Source organism: Danio aesculapii, chromosome 12, assembly GCF_903798145.1.
Source record: "Danio aesculapii chromosome 12, fDanAes4.1, whole genome shotgun sequence".
Lineage (NCBI taxonomy): Eukaryota > Metazoa > Chordata > Actinopteri > Cypriniformes > Danionidae > Danio > Danio aesculapii.
In genome coordinates, this window is record NC_079446.1 from 37,870,841 (window position 1) to 37,883,286 (window position 12,446).

The 12,446-nt window shown below is 34.6% G+C and overlaps 1 protein-coding gene across 1 annotated transcript in view; it reads left to right on the plus strand.

Moving 5' to 3' along the window:
* Nucleotides 1-12,446, plus strand: part of unk (unk zinc finger) — a 30,701-nt gene that overhangs the window by 6,295 nt on the left and 11,960 nt on the right. The window contains exons 4-12 of the mRNA XM_056469179.1: nt 1,381-1,511; nt 1,607-1,742; nt 3,131-3,248; nt 5,956-6,040; nt 6,187-6,383; nt 9,392-9,457; nt 9,552-9,720; nt 11,329-11,427; nt 11,533-11,718. Of these exons, the coding sequence (XP_056325154.1) occupies nt 1,381-1,511; nt 1,607-1,742; nt 3,131-3,248; nt 5,956-6,040; nt 6,187-6,383; nt 9,392-9,457; nt 9,552-9,720; nt 11,329-11,427; nt 11,533-11,718 (1,187 nt within the window). The remainder of the gene's footprint in view (nt 1-1,380; nt 1,512-1,606; nt 1,743-3,130; nt 3,249-5,955; nt 6,041-6,186; nt 6,384-9,391; nt 9,458-9,551; nt 9,721-11,328; nt 11,428-11,532; nt 11,719-12,446) is intronic.

Here is a 12,446-nt window from a genome sequence, read left to right on the forward strand (position 1 = left end):
AACAAATATTGCAGCTGTTGGACAACGTAATGTGCTTTTGAGGCTTTTTTAGTCGAGAATGTTTAGATTGCAACTATGCAGTTTATTTATAAGGATAATGCAATTTTAAAATGTATATCGTTCGCACTGTTGGCATCCATTAGCCTGTCATTGAGCAGAGCAAAGACGGTTGACGTTGTCCATCCAAAAGATGGTGACAGAGGAAGCATAATAAGCCAGTTTTTAAAGAAAAACAAATAGGAGAAAAACTTCTCTAAGTACAGCTGATCTAATCATTATTAAACTGATAAGTGAGTTTCTAAGTCGATCTCTCGTTTGTATGCTGGAGTGCTATATTTATACCATAGTAATTGTAGTGAATTGAGTGTGAGAAGGTACTCGCATATCAGGAATGTATGTATTTTGTGTTGGCCACTCCTTTGTATAACCTTTTACTTTACTAATCCTTTAGTTACTTTTTGTTTGGTTACTAATGAGTCTCCTGTTTTCGTTACTGCAGACTATATCAGTAAAAAAGAAAGAAAGAAGAAATGCCCGCATGTGTTTAGCGTTTTTCCTTATCGTAAACACAACAGTACTCTGGTAGTGTTGGCGCTGCTATAGCTTTTTCGGGGTTAATTCTCGTGATCTTCCTATTGCAACAAAGAAATACTGGGAAATCTCTGTAGACTGATGGCATTTCATGCCGTTCAGCCTTGTAATCTTAAAATGTAAGCAAAATCACCTGTTTTGTCATAACTTTAGACATTACACTAGAGAATCATTCAAATACTAGCTCTAAAGTGACGTTTGTGAAGTACCAATGGTTTCTGCTGTTCTGACTGTCAGCTGCAGGTGTGAATGAATGGCAGAAGAAAGTAGTTCCTCTTACAAAACGGTTTTTAGACCCTCCGTGTTTGATTTTATTTATTTATTTTTTTTAATATATACATGATTATGATGTCGAACTGTTGTATAAACGCAAAATCACACGAGTAGCAGTGCGATATTGCTAATTTAAATTGCAAGTGTAAATTTAAACAATAATATCTGTTGTTTAGTGTTTTTTTTTTCACTTGGTCCTTCAGATAATTATTCTAATCTGTGAAATTTGCAACCTTATAAATATTTCATACAATGAAATTTTATTGAGAAGATTTTTGTTTAATACTACTTTTCAGTTATCTCTCATTCAGTTTATCTTTCATAAACAGAAATTTTAACAAAACAGAATTTTTTGAAATTGAAACCCTTTTTTCCGCCAATCTCTTCGCTAAGTCACTTTTTAGTGATTTAGTGCAATGTTGCTGTATAAAAGTCTTATTTTAAACCTTACCATCTCCCAGCTGTGGTAAAGCAGATTGTGGATGTGATATCTGCATTTACTTTTCTTCTGATCAGAGAGGTTCAGGTGTTAGAAGCTCAGGCCACTACTGGGTTGACCGAGGGCTCGTCTGGAGAAGGCCAGTCTGGAGTTGTGGCCAGCACTGCACTCATAGAAAAGATCCTGAGTGAAGATCCACGCTGGCAAGGTGAAATCAGCCTCTTCACATACACACACAACTTGAAAATATTTTTGTATTAGTATGTCATGCCTTTCATTGCTTTTTCATTTCTCCTCATGCAGATAACAGTTTTGTGCTCTCTCACTATAAGACTGAGCTTTGCAAAAAACCTCCTCGCCTGTGCCGTCAGGGCTACGCATGTCCCTACTATCATAACAGCAAAGACCGCAGACGGAGCCCTCACAAGCACAAATACAGGTCTGTAAAATACTTGATGTTCCAGAAAATAAGCTACATTTTCAGAATTGAGTTGACAGAGGGAAAAAACATTGATGTTTAGGGCACATTTCATTCAGAAATATTGTAAATTAGCCTAATGGTAATTACAAAATCAAACATAGGATCACATTAGGTGCATTTCCACTCCATTCCATAACAAGTACCTTGTACTTTTTAGTACCACCCCACACTCTCAGAAATAAAGGTACAAAATCTGTCATCGGGGTGCTACTATTTCAAAAGGTACATTTTTGTACTGTACAATTGCACGTTAGTAGCGTAAAGGTACACTTTTGTACCTTTAAGGTGCTATGAATGACAGATTTTTTAGATATTAATTTGCATCTTTAACTTTAAGGAACTGTTAGAACAAAAAAAGTAACTTTTGAAAAAAAATACTGCCCCAGTGACAAATTTTGTAGCTTTTGTACATTTATTTATAAGAGTGCAGATGAGGTCACAAGTGACTTGTTCCGTTACAGAAAACTTATACACACTGCAGATCACTGATGCGTCTGAGAGACTCGTGCTTAAAGGTTCAAGAAACCCTGGAGTATTTTTTGAGATTTTAACAGATTTGTGTGTCTTAAGCATCATTTAAGACAGCGTTAGCACCTGTTAGCTTTAATTGTGGGGAAAACTGGATAATTTTGAGCTTTTGTCTGCTAATTTCATCTTCCAGGTTTAAAATCATTTTTGGGGCGGGATCAAAAATCTGTGGCATGGCGATATCTGCCTGTCCAGAGATGATGCCCCAGTTTCTCATTATTATTCATATCTGAGAATTGAAGAATGGCGGACTTTGTCTTTTATCAGTTGAGATCGTTACCATTCAGACACATCGCCTATATCTGTGCTGTCGTGTTTGCCTATGTTTAAATCACCCAGATTACCGGCAGGGCTAATGGTTTAAATGGGGCAAGAGACCTGCTGCCCTGCTATCTGCTGTAACTGCATTCAGACCCGGGGATTGAGGAGGAGAGAAGTCCTTCTCATTTATAGTGTTTATATAAACACAATTATCTTTATAATGATGTAACAAATTGTGGTCGTGTGTAGGCCTATATGAAATTATGAATAACAAATGTAGCAGGACATTAAATTACTATTTATTTCTTTGCATTTTAACTTTGCAAACTACAAAACCATGCATCTCCTCACAGTTTGTCTCATTTTGTGAGCCAACTGACAGTTGTTCGCTCCCCTTTTTCCCCTGCTCTGCCGGCCACTTTACTAGAAATATGTTAAGCTGCTTTAACACAATCTATATTGTAAAAAGCGCTATAAAAATAAACATGAATTGAATTGAAATTACATGACACACTTTATGCATTTCTGTGTGTGTATGTCTGTGTTTGGTTTTAAAGAGCGCTGCCATGTCCATCGGTGAAGCACAGTGACGAATGGGGCGATCCGAGTAAATGTGAGGGTGGAGAAGGCTGTCAGTACTGCCACACACGCACAGAGCAGCAGTTCCATCCGGAGGTACTTCACTCTCTGTCTAATGCAGCTCCACTCTGCTCAACATCAGGGTTTACTGCTAGAACAGCCACATCGATGTTGTTGCACACTTATGGGTTTAATCGAATAAAACCGTAGCTATTGGATTATGCTGTGCTTGTGATGCTCGTTAGGGCTGCTATTTTGTTTGGCCCTTTGGCTTAAGTGGTTTATTTTTTAGGTTATTGATTAGTGATGTTACTTTTGCTATTCTAGTAGTGAGTGATAAAGCTGGTATAAAATAGCATTTTTTTAATGTTTTATTTGTACATTGTAAAACACATTACAAAAATATACAAAAGGGACAACATAAACATGTAACAATAAGCAAATACACTTATATTTTGAGCAAAAAAATACAATAAAAATAAAAAAAACAAACAGACACCAAAAAATCTTACATACAGAAGATGTGCTGACCAGAACTAGTATCCAGTAACGAGCTAGGAGTTGGGGGGGGGGTGGGGACTCGATCAGAAGGAGCAGGGCATGTTTGCAAAGGGGTTGCCACAATTTAATGAAAATAGTGCTAGGTCGGTGAAGAGAGTACCTAATTTTCTCTCATTTCATAAAAGAAAGAACATTTCTTATCCAACAAGTGTGAGAAGGAGAGTAAGGGCTGTTCCAATTCAGAAGAATTAATCGCTTAACCAGAAGGGTTAAGAAGGCTACAAAGTCTACAAAATGAGAGGGTAAAATGTGGCTGGGTGGGAGAACCCCAAATAAACCAAAAATTGGACAAGGTGGAATATCAACAGTGGTAATAGCAGACAACGAGAGGAAAATTTGCCTCCAAAAAGAAAGCAGGGAAGGACAGGACCAAAACATGTGGATCAAAGTAGTTGAACCAGAATGACACCTGCCGCACTCAGGGTCAATAGACAGGTTGATGCAAGCTAGCCTGCTCTTGGATCAATGAGCTCTATGCACTACCTTCCATTGTATGAGCCTGTGACGTGCACAGGTTGAAGAAGAATTAATTCTGTTTAAGACTGCTTTCAAAATAGCATTTTTTTTAATCAAATATTTTAGAGCTTGGCCTTGGCGTATACCATAGATATTTTGGTTGACTAAAATTTTGGCCTATATTATAAGAAGGAAATTTAAAAGAAAGAATTGTTTTAAGTATATAATTTTTTTTGTTCGGCATAAAATAATTGAAATCAAACTAAAGCATAAAAAATGTCCATAGCTTAAAATAAATGTATTGTTTGCTTAAACAGTAGATTGTTTTTGTCGTTTCTAGTCTTTACACTTGATTCACACGATTTTCAGAAATTACTGTACACGACTCTTACAGTCATTTATGATTTACACAACTTTAAAACATGCATTATTTTACCTGATTAAATATTTTGGAGATTGGCACTTATGTTAATTTACTGAAAAATAATGTAAAAAGCATTTTCATTGTAGTTAACATTTGAATGGATCATCAACTTTCACCAAAGTTGTCGGAAAACTATTAAATAACACACTCTTGTCCTCGGAAAATTTTGAAAAACATTTTTGATTCACTTTGAATGTTGACTACTGTATATGAGCAATATCACACAAGTGGCAGTGCGATATGGCTTCATATTGGCACTGATGGGAGGTGTGCGTTGGCTTAAGGCTTTTGGGCGAGTGCCTTAGTGCCCCCCTCCAGTGACAATATACAGCCATATCAGTTTAACAGCATAATCATGTATATATAAATAAAATCAAATTCGGAGAGTCTCAAAACCCTTTTGTATGAGGAACCATTTTCTTCCGCCATGCATACACATCTGAAGCTGATGTCAGAACAGCAGAAACCGTTGCTACTTTACAAACGTCACTTTAGAGCTAGTATTTGAACGATTCTTTAGCATAATGTCTAAAGTGATGACAAAATCGGTGATTTTTTTTTTTGCTCACATTTTAATATTATAAGGCTGAACGACATGAAATACCATCAGTCTACAGAGATTTCCCAGTATTTCTCTGTTGCGATCGGGATATGACAATAATTAACCCAGAAAAAGCCAAAGCAAAGAAAACACTGCAAACACTACCAGATTACTATGGTATAAATACAGCACTACAACATACAAAAAAGAGAAGTAGTTTGAAATTTACAGAGTTTTTCTCCCTTAAGGACTTATCCGGTCTCTGTCGCCATCTTGGCTGAACGTCAACCATCTTTGCTCAGTATGACAGGCTGAAGGCCACCGACGTGCTGAATCTCCGAATTTTAAATATGTTAAAATAAGCACTATCTTTATAAATAAACTGCATATTTGCAATCTAATCAAGCTAGCTAATCAAGCACTTACTAGGCTTTCTAGAAACATCCGTGCAGGTGTGTTGAGGCAAGTTGGAGCTAAAATCTGCAGGACACCGGCCCTCCAGGACCGAGTTTGGACACCCCTGGTTTAGTTCCTCTTGAGTCCCAGTGTGGGCGGAGTAATACACAAGGGTGAAAAGGCTGTATGAGTGCTGATATAGCTTTAATATCTCACAGCTAGCAGGCAATTGGATTTGAGCACCAGACAGATACATATACTTCACCTTTGAAATAAATCCCCCCACTGTTATAGACAAAATTATAAAGAAAAAAAAACACCCAGAACACCCACTGAATTATATCACATTTATTAGTACTTCTAAATATCAAGCAGAACCTTATATTGTGTCAGTATTCCTCCTAATAATACCCCTTTTTTCATAGATCTACAAATCCACCAAATGCAATGACATTCAGCAGAGTGGAAACTGTCCCAGAGGGCCGTTCTGTGCTTTTGCCCATTTAGAAAGTAAGGTTACATTTTTGCCGTTACATTTACACTCGACCTGCACTACACATACCATAGTATATTTAATATCCATTGCCATGTATGATACTATTGATATAAAATGTAGAGTTAAACATGATTGTATTTCTTGATGTTTTGCTTGACAGAAGTGAGTATCGGTGATGGGTGCAATTCTCCTCCTCTCTCTGCTGCTTTTGAGGACTTCAGTCACAGTGGCCCGAGCACATCCACAGAAGAGGGCATGCTGGGAAGGGGGCTGTTTGATGACTCCTGCAGTCTCGATGTCAGTCCTGGAGCAGAGGGGGGTTATGGGAAAGCTCCGGGATTTGAGAGGGAAGACCAGGTATAGCAGCAGTACTTTGCTTATTTGAAGTCAGTTAGATGATGTCTTGAAATGTGTGTGTGTGTGTGTGTATATATATATATATATATATATATATATGTATGTATGTATGTATGTATGTATGTATGTATGTATGTATGTATGTATGTATGTATGTATGTATGTATGTATGTATGTATGTATGTATGTATGTATGTATGTATGTATGTATGTATGTATGTATGTATGTATGTATGCATGCATGCATGCATGCATGTATGTATGTAGAGCAATTTAGCAGTACTTTATATATATATATATATATATATATATATATATATATATATATATATATATATATATTATATATATATATATATATATATATATATATATATATATATATATATATATATATATATATATATATATATATATATATATATATATTTTTTTTTTTTTTTTTTTTTTTTTTTTTTTAATTTTTTTTTTTTTATTTATTTTATTTTTTATTTTTTTTATTTTATAAGTTTTAAAATTGATTTCCAAAGCAAGAAATCTTTAAAAAATTTTAAAAGCTATATTTTTGCTCTGCTGTAATGGTCAATGGTCAAAAATATTGTTGACTTTTCCATTTGGCTATATTTTAAAATGTAAATTCTTGTGTTGATAAACATTAATTTTTAGCATGATTACCCCACCATATTCTCTTTTGCATTATATGATCCTGCTGAAACCAGTCTAATATGTAGATTTGGTGCTCAGTAAAACTTTTTTCAAGATTATTTGGTTCATAAAAAGTTCATTTAAAACCTTTTTTTAATTATAAAAACATTACCACTATTCTTTTTGATCAGTTTAATGCATTCTTGCTCAATAAAACCATTAAAAGTCTTGTAAAGTGCTTTGAAATGTGCATTTTTTATTTGATATTTGAAGTAATCTTAAATGAAAAATGAAGAGAGGGTGGGACATAGAGTAGCTCCTCCTATTTAAAAACCAGCCAATGCGTTTTGTTGTTTTCATAGCTCTGCCAGTAAGAGTGGTTGAGCTCAAACGCATTAAATAAAAAGCAAATGAACAGGAGTCTTAAAGGAGGCGGGGCTTGTCAGATACTAGAGAGCAATTGATTGGTCAAGATTTGATGAGAAACTGAAGTATCAGGTGACATGAAAAAAAAAACGTTGATACATTTAGACGTGAGTGACAAACTACAAGCTTCACCTGTTCATATCGGTTTTATATTTTCTGAAAGTGAGTTTTGTCACTGTTTTGGAGCACACTTGCTAAGAGATGCTTAACAGGGTTTCCGTGGGGTCTTTAAAAGTCTCAAATTCGCTGTTCTAGGTCTTAAATATTTTTGCACAGGTCTTATTTTTCCGATGTCCTTGTAATGCTACATCTAATGCTCATTTAAATTCTTTTTTGTTGTTATTGCTTGGTTTTTGTGGTGTTGTAGTTCTTTGTTTCACTAGTCCTAATGCAATTTGCGGTTTTACAACTACAAATGAGACCAACATGCAATAGCCAATCAGCTTTCTAAACTCAGTGCGCGCGGCGAATGTGATGTCATCGATGTGTTTGCAGAGGTTCGCTTTTGGTGCGCACGGCATGACTTCGGTTGGCGGAGTGAACAGATTTCGGGTGAACCGTTCACGCGGCACCGCGTTTGATTTGAGTTGAATATGAATCACTTTGAAGACATTTTGTTCTTGTTTTATCTTATTGATCATAGAGATGACCAGATGACCAATAATTCTTGGCTAGAAATTGCAACAGCTGCAGGAAAGGATGAATGTTTTTGGAAAAATTTGGAAAAACCTGAGGGATAAGTTTGTTAAAACAAAAAAAAGATGCCATGGCAAAAATGGAAACCCATGTGGTTTTAATATTACAGAATATGTTTTTACACCATTTATAGGATTTACACTGATGTAAAACAAGTTAAAACAATGTAACAGCTACAAACTAAAATTAAGTAACAAATTAGTTCTTTGATAGATTAAATTATTCCTTTCCAGTTATCAGTTTACAGTATACTGATGCCCAATTTCTAAGCTTTATTGGTGATAATGGACAGGAATGTTGGACCATTATTGCAGTTTTAGCTTATAAGTAGAGAAGAAATTAGCCAATCAGTATTTTTAGTAAATTAGTTTTTTTGCTTTTATTCTGGCCATAATAAAAAATATTATTGTAGAGCAAGTAATTTTCTCTTGTCATTGATGTTTAACTTTAATATGTAGAACTGTCTGAGATGTGAACAAAAGCAAGTGATGCATCAAAGTTTAATTAAAAAAAAATCTTGAATGATTATAAAACTTTTTAATAATCATTATAATAAATTATTAAAATAATAAAAACTACGTCATATCATTAATATCATTCAAGATTTTAAAACTAATTAGGTTTTAAAATCTTGAATGATATTAATGATATGACGTAGTTCCGGAAACTTACTACTGCTCTGTTTATCCGTCTGACTTTACGGTGGGTTTCTTTGGACCATCCCCTGTGGTTTTAAAGAATATCACAACGGCGAACACGTCAAGTATAAAAGCCTCGTCCGTTTCATGAGGTGTGCGCACAGTCAGCGGAGGTGCGCTATGTGGCGCCAGGCAAAAGTATAAATCAGCCTAAAAATTTTTTTTTTCTGTAGTTCAATAGTGCATCTAACCTGTCTTTAGTTCTGTTCAATTTAAATAATTTTATTTTACCACAAATTTTGTGATTTTTTGCATTTTCTCTTGCGTGTTTTTGATATTGTGATGTAGGTCTTAAATTGAATACTTAATGGTCTTAAAAAAGGTCTTAAAAAGTCTTACATTTGACATTAGGATATCTGCAGAAACCCTGCTTAAAACTAACAGACTGATTCTAACATCTAAAAAAATCGATTTTAATTTCACGGGACCTTTAATATCCTTTCAAAAAAATCATACTGACCTCAAGCATTGAAACTCAGTTGAAACACAATAAAACTCCATCAAAGAAAAAATGATCATACAATGTTGATGTCTTCTTTACAGGCCAAACACAAATGTTTTTCAATGGAGCAACGCAGCAGAGACATTTCCTCCATGCACAGCAAACAGGTATACTTAACACAGCGATTCAAAACAGACATTCATGGTAACCACTATAAGTCTTAGCAACTTGCATTATTTATGTAATGTCCTGTGTTTTCAGGATCTGCTGGTGTTTTTGCCTGTTGGCAGTCCTCTCAGTATGTCCTCCAGTGTCCCTTCCAGCTTGGCAGCCACACCACCCAGTCCTGCTCCACCTGGCCCGTCTTCAGGCATGAACGCCAACGCTCTGCCCTTCTACCCCACCAGTGACACGGTGGAGTCTGTAGTGGGTGAGTGAATGCTCATAGAGAAACACTACAGGGAAGTTGAATGCTTGATGAATATTCAGTATGGTTTGGAAATGTTTCTAGACGAATGGAGCAGGAAAATAATTCACAGTTCTTTATCTATTCCAAATGATTTCAGTTATTTCATATTACTTTGGAACCTAAAGCAGCCGAAATTCAATAAAAACAACTACTATAATATACTATAATGTTTATAATCTTACTTTATGTATTCTTTATTAGGGGTTTAAGCGCTTTAGTGCAGAAACCCTATTGATTTGTTAGGATTTTTATGAGAATTTTTCTTTCACCGTAAAACACATTGGGCAGCCTAAACAGTAAAATCATAGAGACTGTTGCTGCATCCCAGTTCGCATACTATCCATCCTAAACAGACATGTATAAAGTACTAGAGATCTAGACTTAAGTAAAAGTACAAGTGATCTATCAATAGTGACTTCAATAGAAGTTGAAGTGCTCTTTAAGCACCATGCTTAAGTGGAAGTACTAAAGTATTGAACATTTTTAGTACTTGATTATTGCAAGTAGTTTATTTTAAAATTTACTTCTCAAATACTAAAAGTACAAGTATTGTGTAATGTAGATATTAAAGAAAGCAGTCAAAAGACATCATATTTTTTTGTTTATTTTAAATTCCTTAAGCAGAATGAAAATAAACATGGTTATATATATTTATATAGTGTATTTATATATAAAAAGCCATTTATTTATGAATGCTTCACATGCATGTTGGTTGTTTTCTTTTTGAAAGGTTTCTAGACCAGGGGTGTCCAAACTCGGTCCTGGAAGGCCGATGTCCTACATATTTTAGTTCCAACCCCAATTAAACATCCCCGAACCAGCTAATCAAGCTCTTTCTAGGTATACTAGAAACTTCCAGGCAGGCGTGTTGGAGGAAGTTGGAGCTAAACTATTTATATATAAAAAGCCATTTATTCATGAATGCTTCACATGCATTTTGGTTGTTTTCTTTACATTTGAGTGAAAAAAATTTACTTTATGAAATTCCAGAAACCCCAAAATTCTTCATTTCATTTGATTTTTTTCAACACATTTCTAAACATAGTAGTTTTAATAACTAATTTCTGATAACTGATTTATTTTATCTTTGCCATGATGACAGTACATAGTATTTGACTAGATATTTATCAAGACACTTCTATACAGCTTAAAGTGACATTTAAAGGCTTAACCAGGTTAATTAGGTTAACTAGGCAGGTTAGGGTAATTAGGCAAGTTATTGTACAACGGTGGTTTGTTCTGTAGACTATCGAAAATTCTGTAGACCAGCTTAAAGGGGCTAATAATATTGACCTTAAAATGGGTTTTGAAAAATTTTAAACTGCTTTAATTCTAGTTGAAATAAAATAAATAAGACTTTCTCCAGAAGAAAAAATATTATCAGACATACTGTGAAAATTTCCTTGCTCTCTTAAACATCATTTGGGAAATATTTAAAAAAGAAATTAAAATGCAAAGGGGGGGCTAATAATTTTGACTTCAACTGTATGCATTTGAGGAATGTTTGGAAACTGGACATCTATAGCAGGAAAAAATGCTATTAAATCAGTCATTTTTCCTCTTCCCTAGAATCTGCATTGGATGATCTGGACCTGAATGACTTTGGAGTATCAGCTCTTGAGAAAAGTCTAGAGAGTTCAGCTCTACCCAGCATGGGCCTCATGTTAGGTTGGTGATGAGTTTACGGTACTATTAAGAAAAAACAAAACAAAAACATCAACATACCTTAAAGACTCAGTGCTGAAATCCATCCTGTGTTTTTTCTTCCCGCAGGAGGCAATCAATTACAGAGTTCAGCACCTGTCAACATCCCAGGCTCTCTAAGTAGCACCTCCCCTTTCAGATCTCCCTCACCTTCTCCACCAATCAGAGCCCACCACTCACCATTCCTCTCAACTCATCTGCCACAACCCAGCCAATCAGAAAGCAGCTTTTTAGGGACGTCCCATGGTTCTTTAGGTCTGCTATTTTTCTCTGTTTTTTTTTTTTGCTTCAGTCTTAATTGGACTCAGAAAGAGTTTAAATTTTCTGTGCATATCAAAGTCAACAGTCTTATGCAGTGAAAGTGTGTTTTAAGGCAAGACACTGCAGATAAATAGGGTAACATTTAACTTTTTTTTTAATTACTAGTTTAAAAAATATTATTTTTTTAAATGTTATGTTTAAATATGAATTTCATTTGGTTAAACGTGCTCGTTTACATACATTTCTAGCACAAAAATAGGCATTTTTTATTAAATATCTGATGAGGTCAGAAATAAAATTCTTGAAATTTTTTATCGCTATGATATATTTCTTCACTTTTTCTCAGTAAAAAAAAAAAAAAATAATAATAATAATATATATATATATATATATATATATATATATGTATATATATATATATGTATATGTATATGTATATGTATATGTATATATATATATATATATATATATATATATATATATATATATATATATATATATATATATATATATATATATATACATACACTCACTGGCCACTTTATTAGGTACACCTTACTAGTACCGGGTTGGGCCCCATTTTTGCCTCCAGAACTGCCTTAATCCTTCGTGGCATAGATTCAACAAGGTACTGGAAATATTCCTCAGAGATTTTGGTCCTGATATTAGTATCACACAGTTGCTGCAGATTTGTTTGACATCCCTGATGCAAATCTCTCGTT